General features: G+C 35.6%; 2 protein-coding genes across 5 annotated transcripts in view; both read right to left on the reverse strand.

Moving 5' to 3' along the window:
• Positions 1 to 20,142, reverse strand: part of FUT8 (fucosyltransferase 8) — a 313,536-nt gene that overhangs the window by 51,318 nt on the left and 242,076 nt on the right. For all 4 annotated transcript variants that reach the window (XM_055304476.1, XM_055304477.1, XM_055304478.1 and 1 more), the window contains one exon: positions 10,942 to 11,179. In XM_055304476.1, coding sequence (XP_055160451.1) covers positions 10,942 to 11,179 — 238 coding nt within the window. The remainder of the gene's footprint in view (positions 1 to 10,941; positions 11,180 to 20,142) is intronic.
• LOC129496364 (transcription factor BTF3-like) lies at positions 13,293 to 13,929 on the reverse strand. The gene has a single exon (XM_055304480.1). It carries the CDS (start codon positions 13,628 to 13,630, stop codon positions 13,331 to 13,333), a length of 300 nt encoding a protein of 99 aa, XP_055160455.1. The 5' UTR covers positions 13,631 to 13,929; the 3' UTR covers positions 13,293 to 13,330.

The following is a 20,142-nucleotide window of genomic DNA, read 5'->3' on the forward strand; positions in this document are numbered from 1 at the left end:
TACGGGGCTCGGGGCTCTCGGCTCTCCGTCCGCAGGGCCTGGAGGCTCCGGGGCGGGGCCGCTGATGTGCTCAGCTCGGGGCAGGAGCGTCCTTGCTGTCCTGGGCCCTCCCGGCCTCTGCCTGTCCCGGGGGGAGGCCGGATCCTGGGCTGTGTCCCGGCGCCCTGTGCTCCGGGGCCTGCGCTGTTGGATTCGCGCTCCCGCCCCGCAGCCCCCTCCGCGGAGCCGCCGCCCGAGCCCCTCCGAGCTGCTCCGGTCCCGAGGTGCGCGCTGCAGCCCTTAGGGAGCTCGGCGCACTCTCCTGCGCTCGCAGGTGTCTGTTAGTGTCCCCGGGAGCCCGAGGGCATCCCCGCCCTCCTGGGTCCTGCTCCAACTCCCTGCGAGCCCCTTTCCGCCCGCCCGGGAAGGTTGGTGCAGCTCCTGCTCCTCCGGGACGGGGCTCTCCTGTCCTGGGGACACTCGCCCCGGCCTCAGCCCGGCTCCTCGCGGGGCCCCTCCCCCTCGGAGGCCTTTTGTTCCTTTTTTTCTTTTTCCCCGTCTTCCTACTTGATAGAAGCGCGGACTCTTCTCACTGTAGCATTCCAGCTGGTCTCTCTTTACATCTCAGGCCGAATTCGTAGATTTTCAGGATGGTTTGAAGGTTATCTAGGTAATTTGGTGGGGACAGGTGATTTGGGGACCCTGCTCTTCCGCCATCTTGCCCCTCCTCCTCCAGATTTCCTTCTTTTTGTGGCTGAATAATATTCCATTATACATAAACACACACACACACACAAACACATACATATACACCATATTTTCTTTATCCATTCATCTTTCAATAGACCCTTGGGCTGCTTCCATAATTTGGTTATTGTAAACAATGCTACAATAAACACAGGGTATATGTATCCCTATATATTAGTGTTCTTGTATCTTTTGGACAAATTCCCAATAGTGTGATTACTGGATTGTAGGGTAGTTCTATTTTTAACTTTTTGAGGAACCCCCATACTGATTTCCACAATGGCACACCAGTTTGCATTCCCACCAACAGTACAAGAGGATTCCTTTTTTTCCACATCCTCACTAACACTTGTTTCTACCATAAGAAAAATCTTTCCTCTGAAAAGGGGATGGTTATCTTTGTCTCTTTGGCATATCTTGTCTCTTCTGTTTTCATTTGTATTTCTGAATGAGTTTCACAAAAAGCCACTGGGTACTTTTAAATTCCATTAATGTTGGTTGTCAAAGTTTCTCAAAAGAAACCCTTGCTGAAATCCCATGACCTAATTATTTTATTATTTTGCTTTGTTCCCATAAAGCTAAAGTGCTAATAAACATACAAGGTGGTTTAAAATATATAAAGCATTGTCTAATACACTATCACTTTGAATCCTCATAACTCTGTAAGGTACACAGACCAGATATTAAAAAACATTGTGGGACACTAAAGCTACACGCTAATAACTCCTGATTCCAAATCAAAGACATTGACTTGTCCTTATTGACTATGCCTTTCCTCATTCTGTAAAGGCCTAGCTTATGCTCCCAGTGATGTCTTTAATTTCCTCAGCCAGAAACAATTTCTCTATCCTCTGATGGCCCACAGAACTTTATACCACTCTTATGACACTTATCATATCTGGTCTTTGTTACATTAATAGATTTATGGGTCTTACCATACTCACTGCAAATTCCTGAAGGGCAGGGATTGGATCTTATTTATCTTTATATATCCCTGACAGCATCTAGGAATACTCAAAGTTTTACTTGATGTCTAGTGCACTACCCTGTTTTCTTAGAAGCTTCATTTTAAAAAATATTATAAATACAAATGTGCCCATTTATATTTATACTCAAATAAATATACAGTATTTGTGTAGCAGTTGTACCTTGAAAAAATTTAAGATGGAGAGAGAAAATCTCAAGCAGGCTCCATGCCCAGTGCAGAGCCCTACACTGGATTCAATCTCTCAACCCTGAGGATGATGACCTGAGCTGAAATCAAGAGTGATACGCTCAATCCAGGTGCCCCTTTAGTCGTTGTTTTTTTTTTTTTTTTTTTTTTTAAAGTAATCTCTATACCCAGTGTGGGGCTTGAACTTAAAACCCCAACATCATGAGTCACAAGCTCTACCAACTGAGGCAGCCAGGTGCCCTGGTTGTACAGTTTTTGAACAAGAATTATAATACTCCTAATTGTAGTATTATATCTTTTAGGAAAATCAATTTGACTTATAGCATTACTATCTGAAATTTCTTGCTTCTAGGGTTTACAACCTGCATTGTTTGAAGGCTACTTATATTAGTTTATTAAAATTTAATTGAATGAAAAGGAGTACCTCTTTTTGAATAGGTAGGGAACTCAGATCTAATCCTTTTCAATATCATCAGGAATATTTTTATTCCTAGCTTCCTGAGCAGCAAAACAGGAGAAAGAATAGTGATTGCTAAAGTATCAGGGATTTTATAATTCTGTAATCTGCTTCTGATCTTCTGCTAAAGGCAAGGAAAATGTGTGAGAAGGAATGTCTATTATCTAAATTACATATATATAAAATATATTTTATACCGTTACCTAATGTATAAATCTCTACTGAGCTTTCTTACTTAGCAATATCCTTTTGGAAGGAAAGAAAGGATATATAGAATTCCACTAATGATCATAGACTATTATCTTCCTATTCCATGGAATTAGCCTATAACTTATGTAAACTCAAGGAAGAAAGATAAGAAAATTCTAGATTTATATCATATCCAGAGCTCTTGCATATAAAACTAACCAAAAGAGCTAGGAGGGATTCTTGACTTTATCATTTCAATACTTATTTTATTTGTAGAATCATTTCTAAACTTGATAAGATCTACATGTTTTAAACAAACAGAACTCTTATCAAAATGCTACTGAAAGACTGCATTCTTCGTTTACATACTTTGATATTCGAATCAAAAGTCAAATGTGACTAAGCCTCAAAGACTTACATAGATATGCCTCAGGAAAACAGAAAAATCCAATCATTTGAAAAAGGAAAGAAGGTGGAAGGAAGGGAGGGAGGGAAGGAAAAACAAGTGATGAATCTGTGTACTACTTGATCATATTAGAAGAAGGATTCTTTACTTTAGGAAAGGATTTCCTTTGGGAATCCTTTACATACATAGCTCCACTAAAATGTTTAAAACATAACTTGATTTAATTGACAATAATTCAATTTACAGCAAAATTTTAAGATAAAAAACATAACATAACATAACATAAAAAGCATATCTGTATTTACAAAACCAATGATAACTTCTGAGACTGGTATCATGACTATGTGGCCCAGTCACTGCACAGGAAATAAGAGTGCCTCAATTCTATTTCTAGCTCTAGCAACCTTGGGTAGGTTCGAACTAGAAATAAGAGGATTTTTTAAAAAAACTTTTCCAATGAAATTGTGTCTACTCCACAATGACTTTAATGCTAATTATGTATTGCTACTTTCTAAATCATACCTCTTTTTATCTCTGAACTCACTCTGCCAGGAACCTCCTCTAAAGTCTGCCAGAAACCTGGTCTAAAAAGGCCAGAATATACTGCTAAAAAGATTCATTTTAGTGATAAACTATTTTTTTAAAAAACAAAATCTACAATTTGGTAAAAGTGCTTCATACAACATTGCAGGGTAACAGTTTGAGATATGGATCAGAATGCAGGAGAGGTGGGTTTGATTTGTTTCTTTTGTTGCATTTATTGTGTTCTGATCAAGTTCTTGGCATTGTGTAAATAACTAAGAAGACCTAGGGCCTATTGCCCTTTGGAGTTTCCCCTTAAAGATAAAATAAACAACTAAAAATTTAAATACAAAATGGCATTTCTTAAAGTTTTCCACCAAAATGCTTCCAATAACAGCAGAGGGTAAACTTATATTACTTAGGAAGTTTTGTCTAAACCAATGGACTGAAGTTTGATGTTTCATCAAATTTTTCATTTTACTCCATTATAATATCCTGTTTGTTTTATTACTTGAAAGGATTTAACTTATATACCAGCAAATAAATTAATAGTCCAGGAAAATGTACCGTGTTTATTTATCCTGGCAGTCCATAAGCCTCTGACTCACTTCCCCAGGTTCCTTATAATTCAATTTGAGAAGTATTTGTATGATAAATTTAGAAATAAACATGAGCTCACTCTGGGCAAGGCTGCTGTGTGGTCAAAGCTTCAGCTCTCTAATACTGTATTTCATAATTATAAATGAGATATCAAAGGTTTCCTTTTATGTCCTTAAGTGGGAAGCTAAAGATAAAGGCAATGTCATAGTGAAAAGTAGTTTGAGTTCTTCTGAGACACACAAAATATAATCTGGTATTTTGCATTCCTGAAATAAAGATCTTTCTTTTATGAACCATGAATAGTAAAACAAAAGCCACACAGGTTGAAACAAAAGTCCTTATGTACCTGCAATGATACTTGCTTAGGTCAGTAATTCTCAGAGAAGTGGGGAATAGGACAGATAGACTTAGAATCTTGAAGCACTGACATCTTGCTTTTCAACTACATATGGCACCAATTCACTCTCCAAACCCTGTACCACCACCTCTTGCTCCCAAACTCAACCAGTTTAAAAATCACTAACTACGGTGAGCCACTGTTATGGGTGGGAGTAAATCCTCTATCTCGGATGTGTTAGTATAGAAAAAATATTGAGATGGAGGCTTATGGTAGCTGCAGGGTCCAAAATCTTATTATGATTAAATGGTAGATTTATTAAGCAAAAAGATATTTTAATGTCTAGAATTTATTCTCAGAAATTATTTCTTCTCTCTGGATCTCTTTTAATTTTTTCATCTAACTCTACAATTTTAAAAAGGAAAAACTATATGAAGCTCTTATAAAAGCTTAATTTTCACCTAAGAGTGCAACTTTCCTGTTGTTGCAGGTTATAATCTAATAATATATTCCATTACCATGTTTGTATTTTAAAATCTGGGGACCAAACATACACAATGAAAATAAACTGCATGTAAAAATCATCTTAATACTTGTTATAGTTCTTATTCATTTTTCCTTATGATTACAACCCTATAAAAGTGGATAGGAAGGTAGATATTGAGTATTGTGAGCTTTTTGCATGGCTAACCTGAGGTTCAGAAGATATAATTGCCAGAATCCAGAAAGATAAAAACAACAAAAGTGAGATCTGATGTAGTCAAACTCATAGTCCACTATCTTTTCCTTTTCCTCACATTACCTGAACAGAGAAATCAAGATGTTTTTGCAGCATGAGGGATCTAAAATATCATATGCATTTACTTCAAGTTTCTATTAGTCAATCATCAAAGGTTGAAAATATTACTGTAAAAATGCCACATAGAGGCATATCCATAGTCTATCCTAACAGGTATATTATGCCTATAGATTCTTAACCACTTCATTAGTTTACCAGTCTATGTGAGTTAGCCGTTATTAAGGATACAAGCTGGCTGGACCATTTAGATGATTCTAATATATATCTTAGTAGTTTTATAAATGTTACAACATTAGTTTCACAGGAAAACTTGAAGTAAAATTTTATCCGCGCTTTGCTTGCTAAAGATTTTCCATTTGACATAAGTGACAGATATTTGCTTAAGGAGTTCAGTGGTAGAACTATCACTGTGTGATCTCACTTGTTATGTGGAATCTAAAAAAACAGAACTTACAAAAACAGTAGATTGGCTGCAGAAGGGTGGCGGTGGAGGAAAAGAGTGAAGGTAGTCAAATGGTACCAACTTCCAGTTAAGAGATGAATTAGTTCTGGGGATATAAGATACCATAATAATGACAGCTAATAATACTGTATTGTATGTTAGAGAATTCCTGAAAGAATAAATCTTAAAAGTCCTTATCATAAGAAAAAAATTTAAGTATATTAAGTGATGGATGTTAACTAAATTTATTGCAGTAATCTTGTCACAATATATGCCCATATTAAATCATTATGTTGTATATTTTAAACTAATATATTATAACATATCTCAATAAAACTGGAAAAATTATTTGATCAGCCAAGCTGAAGACTGAATTACCTTCCTATTCTTTCCATAAAATGATAATGCAAATTGTTGTCATATAGAAATTATCTAATTTTAAAATGTAGAGAAAATAGAGTTGTAAAATGGACTTAATAAAAATATCTTTTTTCTGAATTTTATGAGTTTGTAGTATTTGTTAGCTTTTTAAAATTTACCAAGAGTAAACTCTAAAAGATATTACAAATAAAGCAAAAAATTTTTTAATTAAAAAAAAGTTTATTGGTTCCTAAATGACACCAAAAGCCAGCTGAAAGCCAATTAACTTGTAACTTTGCCCCTCTCTGCTGCAAAAACAAAACAAAGGGCTTTGAGTCTTGAATTAAAATCTATTGGTTTTAGGGGAGGAACAGAATCATACAACCATCCAAATGGAAACCTGACAAACAACATGTTTTCAGAGCAAAATTTTAGTCTCTCAATAATCAAACTCTACAAGGAGCTACTTCTAGTTCCCCTAGTGATTCTGTGCTCTCTTGCCTCTCTTTTCCACATGTGATGCCCAATGACAGAAAATTCTTCTATCATATCTCTACCTCACGGACTCCTATTCATACTTTGGGTCCCAGTTTAAAAATCACTTCTTCCAAAAGAAACTCAAATATGTGTTAGATATGTGCTTCAGAGTCCTATCAGCTTACCCATATCACAATATATTTTCACATTACATTCAGTTGTCTGTCTTTCCCCCTAGGCTGTCCCTGACGGGGCAGCGACCATGTTTATCTTCATGTAGTCCAGTAGGGTGCCTGGCACAGAGCAGGTGCTTTTATTAAATTACTTTATTTTAAAATTGCCTCCATATAAAAATGACAAAACTCTTTGATCAAAACGTTTTTGGAGGTTTGGAGGTATGGAGAGGAAGTAGCCATCCAGTTTTGATAATTAAATACAGCAAATGGCACTCTACCTAAAGATATACTTAAATCAGGCACCGTTAGGGCATTAAATTTTATCATATTTAGAAAATACTTTCTTGTTACTAGTCATTATTTTCACTTAAAAGATTGTTTTCCAATTAGACCTATCAATTAGGTCTTAATTTTTTATTAAAACAGTGGAAAAAGACAATGGAAGGAAATATAAAACAGCCAAAGTGGTTTAACTGCTCAACTGAATAAATGTTCAATTTTTAAAATAGAATAAAGAGTGGAGAATTGAATTTAAATGGTTGAGGTTCTGGGCAGCCCCGGTGGCGCAGCGGTTTAGCGCCGCCTGCAGCCAGGGGAGTGATCCTGGAGACCTGGGATCCAGTCCCACGTCTGGCTCCCTGCATGGGGCCTGCTTCTCCCTCTGCCTGCATCTCTGCCTCTCTCTCTCTCTCTCTCTCTCTCTCTGTGTCTATCATGAATAAATAAATAAATCTTTAAAAAAATGGTTGAGGTTCTTTGTTGCTAAATCATCTACTAAAGAGTATTTATATCAACTAGATAAGCATTTTGGAAGCGGGTCACTGGAATAGCTCAAAATAGTTAATATATATTGAAAATCAAATCAATAATTGTTGGAAGAATACTTCAAACCACTAAACACCGAAATTCCATTCTGAATTATCATCACGAATCTATTTGGAATAATCAGTCTTATTACATGTAGTTAGTTCAGGTTTAGGAAACAGCTTGCATATATAGAAAAATAAATTGTATGTATAGAAAAATAAATTGATCATTTTATCAGAAACTTTAACACAACATCTATAGGGAATGGGCAAGATGATGATGATGATAATGATGATGATGATGATTTTAACTGGAAGCATAATTTTGAATATTTTGCTTCACTTAATGAAATTACTTACTGCAAAGGATATGGTTTCATAAATAATGAAGGAGAAAAACAAAACAACCTATAACAAGGTATGATTTAGATATTGAAATGATCAGATGTGCATACTAATTCCTGTACTGGTGACAGATTTCAATAGAAATCACAAAATTCCACCTGCAGGCACATCATGTCAAGTGTGTATAAACAACAATAATTTCATGGCAGTGGTGCCAGGGGAAATATCCCATGATTCTTTATACAAGTCAGTACAATAACAGATGTAGTAGTTGATTTATGGCTAACTAAAGAATTAATGTTAAAGAACTAATTAAAATTCATTTTGTTTCCTCTAATTCTAGAAATACGTTAGTTTCTCCAAAAGGTACAAATACAGGTTACATATAAAAACAAAAACAGAAGTGGATGGCCACCACAGCTTTCATGAAAATTAAATATTCTAAGCTCAAATATAAATCTCTTCCTCCTTTTAGATAACCGATTAGCATCTAAATTACGTTAGTTACAATGAATTCTGCAAGCATACTGAAAATAATTACTAGTTTAATTAATTAAAGGTGCCCAACAGGCATGGTACAATTCATTAGCACAAAGAAAAATATATGATTTTATACAATATCTGTAGTGATAAAGGAAAGGTCTATAAATTAAAATCATAATTCTGTGTTACCATAATAAAATGGCTAACCAAGGACTGCAAATGACTGAGAAGAAAATACCACTGATAACTCTTCAGTGGAAATTATATGGAAGGTCTGGAAAAAGTTACAGGACAGGGGGAGGAAATAAGTTAGTAATTTTATTTAATTCCTAGACATTCAGGACAATCTCGATGGCTGTCCTTGTTCTAATGGGTAAGGTGTTTGGCATGAGTTTACTGGGAAGAATGTAAACTGAAGGTAGGTAGAAGTCAATGTGCCAACCACAGTTCTGTCATTTATAAGCTGCATGATCCTGGATAAACCACGTGGTATCTATTTGGCCTTAGAATTCACATAAATAAAAGAAGGATGATTTCTAGAACCTGTTTATAACATTAAGAAATTCTGCAGGTTTCATATTCAAGCCTGTCTAGCCTTCATATCCTGTAGTTGCCACTACAGACTACAAAATCTATGAGCAAGGACTAAAAATCAAACCAAATAGCTAGTTGTAGCTTTTAGGCAAGGCCAAACTATATACTAAATTTGGTAGATCTGGTGAGGCCAACTTTTTACTTTTCTATTAACACAAGAACCTTGCCCTACTCTGGCTACTATTTGACAAGCAAAGATGCTTGAACTAAACGAAGTTCACAAAGTGAAAAAGTTAGCCACAATGAGTCTGACAGATCTGTTTTTCCTGTATCTTCCTAACCTTGACACCTAATCTGTTTGCACCAGCTGTAAACTACAGACCAGATCAATGAAAGATGCAACCTCAAAATTAAAGCTCAGCTAAGGTTCTAAGCTTAAGAGGTTCACTTTAAAACTTGGGTGAGTTACAAAGAAAAAATATGTTGGTATATACCATAAGGCTCCTAAACCATCCTAAGGAAGACAAAACTCACATCACAAAATAATACTTTTAAATCCATATAGAGTCTTTTATAGAGTAACTTAAAAAACATTTTACAAAAAATTACCCAATTAACTTTTCTGTCACTTCAGTGAAAAGTTAACGGTATTATCTGATATTTTCCAAAGAAGTTAAAAAGAAACAAAGGAACTAAAGTTACTCACTTTGCCAATTACAGAGCTTCTTAATTCCACATCCAGTGTTTTAAACTTGTGAAAAAAGATGCTCAGCTCCATGACAAATTATATTAACAGAAATACCTCAGCCTTTTGAAAAAATTTTGACTTTCCACAAGATGTACATGCAAGAGATGGTGTACTGTCTTGCTTAGCATTTCACCTAATCACTTAGTTCAGCATATGCCACACTGTAGGTATTCTCTGTATATTTACCCGAATAAAGCTATTAATGATAGCTAATAATTACTAGAGTTCATGTATCAAGTACTGTGCTAAGTGTATTACATATATTGCTTCACTTAATCCTACTAACAACTCAAAGAGGTAAGTAAATCATTCTCATTTTACTGATGAGAGAACTGAAGGCCTAGGTTAAGTAACTTGCCTAAGATTATACACAGATAAAACCATGATTTTTACAAAGGTAGTCCAACTTTAGACCTTGTTTAAAGATCATTACAGAAAGAATAGATTAGAAGTAAGAAAGTCTGTATTTTATTTCCTTTGTCACTAAATTCTTGGAGATAATGTCTAGCATTGTACCCTACTCATATTTTTCTTCATCAAATGTTTCATGGATAAAATTAAAATTGCACAAGCAAATTAGGTTTCATTGGCCTCAACAATGTAAAATGGAGATAAAAGTACTTGCATGGTCTGTCTCAGTGGTTCTCAAAGTGTCATCTCTAGACCTGGAAACTTTGTTAGAAATACAAATTCTCAGCACCCTCCCCAAACCTACTGAATCACAAGCCGGTGTTTTCACAAGCCCGTGTTTTAACAAGCCTTCCAGGTGATTCTCATGCATGGTGGAGATTCTCATATATCAGTCTACCTTACTAGCTAATTATATCAAATGATTTCAACAATGTGAAAGTACCCTAAAAAGTGAATCATGTATCATCATTAAAAGCATAAATTACATTCCTTAAAAAAACTTAGTGATTTTGCTAAATCCAGATAAAAATGAACATGAGAAATGAAATAGGTCATAAAGCACCTTTTTTTTTAAAGGTTTTATTTATTCATGAGAGACACACACACACACAGAGAGAGAGAGAGAGAGAGAGAGAGAGAGAGAGAGAGGCAGAGACACAGGCAGAGGGAGAAGCAGGCTCCATGCAGGGAGCCCGATGTGGGACTCAATCCCGGGTCTCCAGGATCATGCCCTGGGCTGAAGGCAGGCGCTAAACCATTGAGCCACCCAGGGATCCCCCATAAAGCACTTTTAAAATAAAGTATCATTCTAGATTTTACCTTGGTATGTAGAGCAGTCATGGATCCAGAGAAAAAGATGACCATAAGCCATAAAGCTGTGCCTAGAAATCTGATAATTGGAATGTGGCAGTTCAATCTAGAGATGTGAAATACCGTACAGGCCTCTTACCTGACCAGTGTCCAGTGGAGGTGCCAGATCTGTCTGTACAGGTCTCACTTACAGGTCTAAACACAGTTTCCCATCCACCAGTAGCATAACGCCAATTCTGAGATTCCAAGATGAGTGTTCGCTGAGTACCATATGCAATCATGAAGCAATAGACCACATGATGGAGTTGACAGCCATAGCCACAGCCTTTGTTGATATTACATACCAGCTTCTTGGCTTTGCTGCAGTCCTTGGGATTCTGTCAGGAGGAAAGACAAACAAAGGTGAAGAGAGGTCATCTTCTTTTTCTAAATGACAAGTGTCAAAAATCATATAATAAGCGAGGACTGATCCAGTGTATCTTACTAAGCAAAGAATCCAGCTTTAAGGTTTGAATTTCAAAGAATCCACTGAAAGTTTATTATAGAGAGATGGCAATGAAAAAGAACAGTTGCTTTGGAAATATCATGAAACAAATATGAAATGAAGCAGTTACACTGAAAAAAATACTTTCATTTCTCTATCATTCAGAACATGTAAGTATGATCATCTCTGAACTCAAAGTTGCATACGTTAAGATCTTTATGAAAGAAGTGAAATAAGCTAGCTGTCCTTCAGCATGCTGTGCTTACCTTCCCAGCTGAAACTCAAATAATCTTAAATGAAAAACTATAATTTACCTATTAATTCCATCTTCCTCTAGAGTCAAGTGTCACAAACAAAATGTACTTTTCATTATGGAAGTGAAACTACTGAATAAATAAATATGATTAATAATTACAAGATGTTAGTTACAGGACTTTAAAAAAAAAAACCCTAATCTTGATGATGGCTACTAGTAATTTTCACAATAAAATGTAGACTATGTTCTATACTGTCTTGAGACTGTATTATGTCAATTTTTTTTGGTCATTGAAGTATAATTAACATACAGTGTTATGGTAGTTTTAGGTGTACAACATAATGATTCAACAATTCTATACATTGCTCAATGTTCATCATAAGTGTAGTTCACCATCTGTCACCAAACATCATTACAGTATTATTGACTATATTCCCTAAGCTTTACTCTTCATCTCTGTGACTATTTTACAACTGGAAGTTTGTTTACCTCTTAAACCCCTTTACTTCACCCATTTGCCCACCCACTGTTATGCCAATTTTTAATCAGGAGGTCCATTTTTCTATTTGTCATCTGCTCAACTGATGCTCAAAGATGAACAGCAAGTGGTTAAAACACTTATTATTATCTAACAGTGGATGTGATAGGGTTAGTTAATGAGAGATGCCTTTTTTATTCTAAAGCTTCAACTCTGGGGCACCTGGGTGGCTCAGTGCTTAAGCATCTGCCTTTGGCTCAGGTCATGATCCCTGGGTCTTGGGACCGAGTCCCGCATCAGGCTCCCTGCTGGGAGCCTGCTTCTCTCACAGGTTCTTAGTTTATATGAGTCTTGAAAAAAAAAGCAGTTGCCAAACCACAAACCTAAAACTAATCTTCAGGGATATCATCTGTTCTGTCAAGAAGAGTCCTAGAAACAAAAGTTAGGAATGTGATGGTATAAAATGATTCTGAAGGAAAAGCTGGGAAGGGAAAATGCAACATGGTTACTTTCAGAAGAGGTATCTTTTAAGATCAAATGTGCCATAGCAGGCTGATCTTTTTAAAATCAAAGCTCTTGTTCATCAAGAGCCCTCTGAAGAGTTAGAACCCTTATGAATTTGAGAGAATCCACATAAAATTCAGCAAGATTTGGTCAATACTGTTTTCCCAATCAAGTACTAGAGTTGCTGATTCTTTTCACTTTTGAACTCCAGTTGGTTTAGCTGCAAAAGATTTGAGGGGAACAGAAGAGTATGAGATGTGCTATTGAAAGACTAATATCACTTACTTTCTATCCAATATTGTAGAATAATCCTGGGAATAAGTAACATTCTCAAACTGATCCAAAGCTTTATTTTAACTCAATAGTTTATCAAAAGGGCAAATAAAGAACACTGACATTTGTCAGATTTTTCAAGATTTGTAAGAAATACAGCACTTGAATATCTCTAAAATTCCTATGAATACAAAAGAAAATATTCATTATATATTTTCAATAGACCTTTTTTAGAAGTTTTTATTTTATTTTTTAAATTTTTTTAAATTTTTTTTTTCCTAGGCAAAGAACTTTATTAACCTTGTTTCAAACTTTATTCCCAGGCTTCTTCAGCTTAATTAGCTGCAAAGAATTAATTGTGTATAAGCAAAAACTGAAAAGAGCTGCAGTGTCCAAGGGGCTTGGTCTTAAAAATACTAGAGATCTATATTTTTATTAGATCCATGAACAAAATTTTAAAAAGCAGTCATAATATAAAATAGCAGCTCCCAGTAACTGCTTCAAGTTTTATCTTCTTCAGAAGTTGACTCAATTCAGTTTGCTTCATTCTTGGAAGCTTCATCAAAATTCTCCACAACATCTGGAACTTCATCATCATCATCCTCTCCGGTAGCAAGTGGTGCTTTTCCACCCACGGATTGTGTGGGCAGAGCTTCAGCCAGTCTTCTTAAACTAGTCAGACTGTCTGCACCAAGCTGGTTTAAGATACTGGGTAGCATTTCTGTCAGCTGCTTTGTCTCAGCATGGCCTGTAATGGTGAACGTGTTCGCTGCCAGCGATGCCTGAACTTTAGGGTTGTTAAGATAGATCACTGTTCCTTGGTTTGTGAACATATTCAGTTGTTCAATACCAGAGATACTGTTTACCCCTAACTTCTTTAAGGAGAACTGAAGTTTTTTATCATCTGCTGTAGCTGTTCTATGAACCACCTTCTTCTTTCAGCGAGCAGTTCCTTTCCCACCAATGCGCACTTGTGCTTGCAGTTTGGCGAGTTTCTCCTGGTTCATGATAGTTTCTTTCATCTTGTTGGAGCGCAAATGGGACCGCGCGGGGGACTAGGGTTGGCGCTCGGGGGGTCTCGGGCGGACCAGCTGAGGTTAGGCACACACACGCGGGGACGCAAGATGGCAGCTAGAGGCTAGAACAGTTTTTAGACATATAGAATTATTGCAAAGAGTACAGAGATCCCATATATATATCCCAGTTTTTCCTATTATGTCTTACATTAATCTTTTTTTTTTTTCAAGGAAAAAAAGAGTGAGGGAACATAATAATTAAACATTTGAAACTAAGACTTTTTAAATAAAGAGAAGATATATATGCATTTATTTTTTTAAAAGATTTATTTATTCATGAGAGACACACAGAGGAGCAGAGACACAAGCAGGCTCCATGCAGGGAGCCCGACATGGGACTCGACCCCGGGTCTCCAGGATCACACCCTGGGCTGAAGGCGGTGCTAAACTGCTGAGCCACCTGGACTGCCCGACATATGCATTTAAGACAGGCACACCGCTTATGCTTCCAGAGTTTAGTTAGAATGCAATGCTTTGAGCACAAGAACTGAATCCTGAAAGAAAGAAATGGCCAGTTTATGAAATGAAGCTCAATTCAAGAGTTTTAGTGCTCCTCAAACCAAGCTAAATCAAGAATATATTAAATCTGTTAAATCATAGGTAACGTGGAGAAAGGAAAAAAATCCATTATGTTTGGTTCTGGAATGAAAAAGGTCTACAAATATACAGGGTAATCAATGGAAGATTCCAAGGCAGAGGCTAGCAGTAAGAGAAGATAAAATGAATGACTAGAATGAGAACAGTTACCAAAGTACTGAAGAAGCGCAGAATCACAGCTCAATTTTTTCACAAAAATATTTCCAAGTCTGAAAAATTCAAAATGTCTTGTTCACAGAAAGGCAAAGAGACAGTGAGAAATAGAAAAAAATACATGTGTGTTTCTATCATAAGATTAGGTTCACCAGAATAAATGTCTAGAAAAAAACAAGCAGATATTTATAAGGTAAACAAAGCAACAATTATTAAGATGGAAAGGATCCTTATGGGACAACCTTTACCTGACCTAAGTCTTTGTTAGCCATCACTGTTACAGAGTAGTAACAGATATTTATAGGAGTCTATAAAGGGGACACAGAACCTTTGTTACACACACACAAGTGTGCGCATATATACTTATGCATAATCTTCAAATTTCTTACCAAATAGTCTTTGTCAATTGCCACTGATCCTGGTTTTACACTTTCTGTCTGCAAAAGGCTTGCAGGTATGTCTCATCCATAAGCAAGCATATACAGACGGGCCTCATTACTAAAAGAAGCTATAATTATGCTAACACTTTAACAGGGTAGCTATTTCTGATGATAAAACCTGTTTTTCAATTGTTTCTAGTATGCCTAATGCATTTTATTTTCTAATTCTCTATCAATTATACAAGGATGCGGGCATATTGCTTTGTTCTATATTGTGATTCTTTTGATCTTTCCCCTCCTTTCCTTTTATGACACTCTCCACTCATCACACACACACACACACACACACACACAGACACATTGTGCGTAGAATATGATAGGATACATCCCCAGCAGAAGTCCTACCAGGAAGTACTTCTCATCTGAGAGTGGAAGATGGGGAAATACAGATTGAAAGTACACCTCTTAGGTCCCCAAGACATAAGAGCAAGAAGGTCTCACCTCTTCCTGCCTTGGGTATCACTCACTGACCAAGTATAGGTGAACTTTTGTTCATTAAATAAGTATTTATTAAACACTTAATATATATAATAAAACTCAGGAGATGACAATCCAATAGATTAAGAAAAATCACTTTCAGCTGGACTGGAAAGGGTTATGAAGAAAAATTTGTATTTAAGTTAAACCTTAAAAGGTATAATTTATTGTCGTTTCTGAAATGCCAAGTAAAAGTACTTTTTTTTTCATTATTAAATAAGAGTCTATATTGCAAAGAGTGATGGTTAAGGGCAAAGTAAAATTATAAACTCTCTAAATTATACTTGTAATGTGGGATTTTTATATATAGGGTCTTCTTGAAGTCAAAGTCATTAATAGGCTCATATATTCTTCCTTGAAATGATGATGATTATTCAAGTTTTTGAAACAGGAGGTAATTTTGTCAAAATTATTTGAGACAACATGCTTAGTTAAGGAACTTTGCACAGAGAGGTTTAAGATAAAATTTTGTTCTAATTCAGTCTCTGTTATGAATTAAATTGTGTGATTTTTGCCTCATTTTCTTAATTTAAAATTGTGACAAAAATTCCCTCCCTCCACAATCTCTTTCTGCGTACCCATCCCTTCCTTCTCAGAGATACAAGGAAGCTAAATGACATGGTATATGCTCAAAGCTAATTCAAACATACTATCTCATTTATCCTCATAATCTCAAGAGACATTATTTCACAATGGATAAATGCAGTATCTTTTGCATTTAGTGCTACAAGGTGGTCCAATTATGGAGCTTTATAAGCTAACAATGTTATGTAACATTTTTACAGTTATAATTCTGCAGCAAAGTTAACACTATAGTAGATATAAATCAAGAGATAAGGACTTAAGATAAAATAGGGTTCTTCTGTATTCAGTTTCCTTCTCTTCAGCTTATTTTTTAAAACACTATCTGAGGCATTTTTTCTGACACTGCTAGTTTCCAAGAATGATCCTAGATCAACAGAACCAAAAGCAGTGTTTGTTCTCATTATCCTATAAATCAAAATTGAGAAGTATATTAAAATCAATATGCCTCTAAGATGGTACATTAAGAGAAGCAGCATCTCTTAAACCTAAATGATTACTAATTCACTAAAGGCATCATCATAATGCTGAAATATTTTAATCTTTTTTACTTTGGTTAAAATATGAAAATTGTTACCATTGAATGTATTTCAAATTACAAAAAGCCATTTTAATTTCTACTTTGCTAAAAAAGAATAGTTTTGAATCAACTAGCAAACCAGAATTATTCTTATATTAAGTAGGCACTGCTAAGATTTAGAAGTTTCCACTGCCTTCACCTAGTAATAAACCAGTAGTAATTGTGAATTAATGATGTAACATTATAAAATAGTATGGATTCCATGGCTTTTATTTTTATTTTTTTTTCTTTTTCTTTTTCCATGGCTTTTAAATTAAATCAAAGATAATGCCTTTTGCCCACAACTATTTAGGTTTCCAATAGGCTCAAGTAAAAGGCTCTTCAGGGGAAAATTTTCCAGGCAACATGTAATTTTCCTCTTATCTGCCTAGATTTACTACAGACCAAAAACATTACATTAAAAGGCTAAATTCACAACAAACAAAAAAATTTAGTCAATATAAACTGGACATATCTCCAGGCATCTCTTGCAAAGAGTAAATGCTCAATAACCATTAGTTCAGTTGAATTGTATGTAGGGAGACAAAGATGATGTCAAGCTGACAGTACAAAAATAAATTAATTGGTGACAAGCTAGAATTTAGAATTTGGCTCTTTCAATCTATTGTTCAATGCTCTTATCTATCTTCCCATGATGTCTTTAATACAAGATTCAACAAGAAGTGCACTCAGAGCACTTATCTGGTTACTCCCCAGCTTTATGGACATATGTATACTTGATGAATAAAAATTGAATATATTTAAAGTGTACAACATGTTGATATATATACATACACACCATGTAATAATTACCACAATCAAGCTAATTAACATAGCTATTGCTTCATATTGTTACAATTTATTTATTTATTTATTTATTCATTCATTCATTCATTCATTCATTCATTCATTCATTCATTCATGAGAGACACACACACAGAGAGAGGTAGAGACACAGGCAGAGGGAAAAGCAGGCTCCATGCAGGGAGCCTGATGTGGGACTCCATCCTGGAACTCCAGGATCACACCCTGAGCTGAAGGCAGGTGCTGAACCTCTCAGACACCCAGGGATCCCCAAAAATTTACTTTTTGGTGGGGAGATCACTTGAGATCAAATTTCAAGTATATAATGTCAGTATTATTATTATTTTTTTATAATGTCAGTATTATTAATTATAGTCAGCATGTTGTACATTAGATCTCTAGAACCTACTCATCCCACATAAGTGAACCTTTGTACCTTTGGTCAACATTTCTCCATTTCCCCCAGCTCCTTGCTCCTGGTTATTACTGTACTATTCTATGCTTTCATGAATTTGACTTTTTTAGATTGCACATATGAGATCATGCAATATTTGTCTGTGTCTTATTCAGTCAGCTTAATGTCCTCCAGGTTCATCCATCTTGCAAAAGCAGGTTTTCTTATTTTTGTGGCTGAATAATATTCCATTTTATACACACACACACGCACACACACGCACGCGCACACACACATCAAAACCCTGAGGATCCTTCCAGCAACTCTCTAACAGCATGTCTTCTCTAGGGAGTAGTTAAGCCATAGCTCCTAGTTCCAATGAAGAGAGGTCAGAAAAACCAAAGGACTGAGCCAAGTAAGTTAAATTTTATTGTGCTCTTTGCTCTAATCACTAAATAGTTTTTAATTTGTTTGTTTAAAAAGATCTGCAACATCTAGCTTTGTGTTGGTGATGAAGAAAAGATTCATTAATAGTGTAGTGAAAACATTTCATTGTATTGGAAATAGTCTGATTTTATTTCTCTAAAATTATTTTCAGAACTGAAGGAGAAAAGGTAATGAAGCAAATAAGAGAACTGGAATACTGCACTGTGGTAATTAAAACAAAGACTCTGGGCATAGTTAATAACCATGAAAGACAGAGTTAAAAAGCATTCTCATTTTTAAAAGCCAGGACTGGAAATTATTGTCTTTTAACACATTAAACAAGATTATTTTCATAGTAAAGTTAAGATAGTATTGAGGTGTCCTTTCTACCCTTCTAGCAAAGAACAATTTGTTGCAAGTACTAAGAACAACACAATAGTTGAGGCACATACAGGCTAACAAATGCTGCAGGAAATCAATGTTCCTCTAGGTATTTTATAAGATTTTAAATGGGGAAACTTAATGGAGAAAAGATATCAAGATGCATAGTTTACAGGCTGTAATCCTGACACACTGAAGCAAAGGTCTATACAGTTATAGAAGAGGAAAGATCCTAGTAAGTAGAGCAACAATTGGCTTAAATGCATTCTTAAAATTTTTGCTCTTTGCCTAGAAGTCTCTATTGAATGTTCTAAAGCCATTTTTTTTTAAAGATGGAAATTCTACAAATCCAGTAGAAAGCAACAAACATTATGGGGGATTTCTACTGTGGGTCTTTGACACAGTAGTCTGTCATCTCTAGATATTCCAGGTGGTGTCTAAAAATATCTCTACTTCAGGTTCAAGAGATGAGTACACCAGAGCAACCTTGGTAATATTTTCTGCTACTATAAAAGCCACAAAGGAAGGAAGAGAAAGAATGAGACCAAGTCTAACTTTCTCATCTAAGAATCTAATGTAAACAAGGCTAGAGAAGAAAAGCTAAGTTACCTGAGAACCCAGACTCTGCCCATCCTACACAAATGTACAGAAGAGTTAGTATAACCTCAAGCACCTTCAAATGTTTTATTTTGTTTTAATAAAAGTCAGAGTAACTTAAACTGTTTGCCAGCTCTTCCATTCTGCAAAGTGCCATTCATCCCAGTAGTGGTGGTACTTACAGCACTTATCTGTCTACTCACTGGCTTTTAAAATCAAATCATAAACAATAACTACACCAGATGTCAAATCCTGCTGCCTGGATAGAGGCATCGTTCCACTTCTCCATGCAGCTATCCATGCTGTGAATCCACTGTTAGCTGAGCATAAATTTCTTTGAAATCCCAGTTATTATTATTATTTTTAATTAAAAATAAAACATACTTAAGACCATTTTTCTCACTGCCTCAGTTTAACAGTGATCTAACCAAATCAGGGTATTTACTTTTTGAAATCTTTAATCTTTAACCCTGTATTTTTTGCTGTTTATTTTTAAATAATTTAAGACACACAATAAATTATAAAAAGAGTAGAGAGTTACCATATATACCTTCCATAGTGCTTTTCCCAGTGAGAACATCTTACTTAACCACAGTTCATTATCAATACCAGGAAATTGACATTACATAACATTATTAATATATAGAAATTTCTTTGAATTTCACCAGGTTTTACATGCACTCTTTTTTTGGGGGGGGGTATATCTAATTTTATAACATATATAGACTCATGTACCTAGTACTACAATCAGGATATAAAACTGTGGCATCAAAACAAAGAAATTCTCTTACACTACTCCCTTTAAGAGTCACACCCTTTGGGATCCCTTGGTGGCGCAGTGGTTTAGCACCTGCCTGTG

This window comes from Nyctereutes procyonoides, unplaced genomic scaffold (genome assembly GCF_905146905.1).
Source record: "Nyctereutes procyonoides isolate TBG_1078 unplaced genomic scaffold, NYPRO_anot_genome, whole genome shotgun sequence".
Classification (NCBI taxonomy): Eukaryota; Metazoa; Chordata; class Mammalia; order Carnivora; family Canidae; genus Nyctereutes; species Nyctereutes procyonoides.

Bases quoted from the DNA above. Each gene is read 5' to 3' on its own strand.
- LOC129496364 (XM_055304480.1), bottom strand. From the start codon at position 13,630: ATGTTCACAAACCAAGGAACAGTGATCTATCTTAACAACCCTAAAGTT.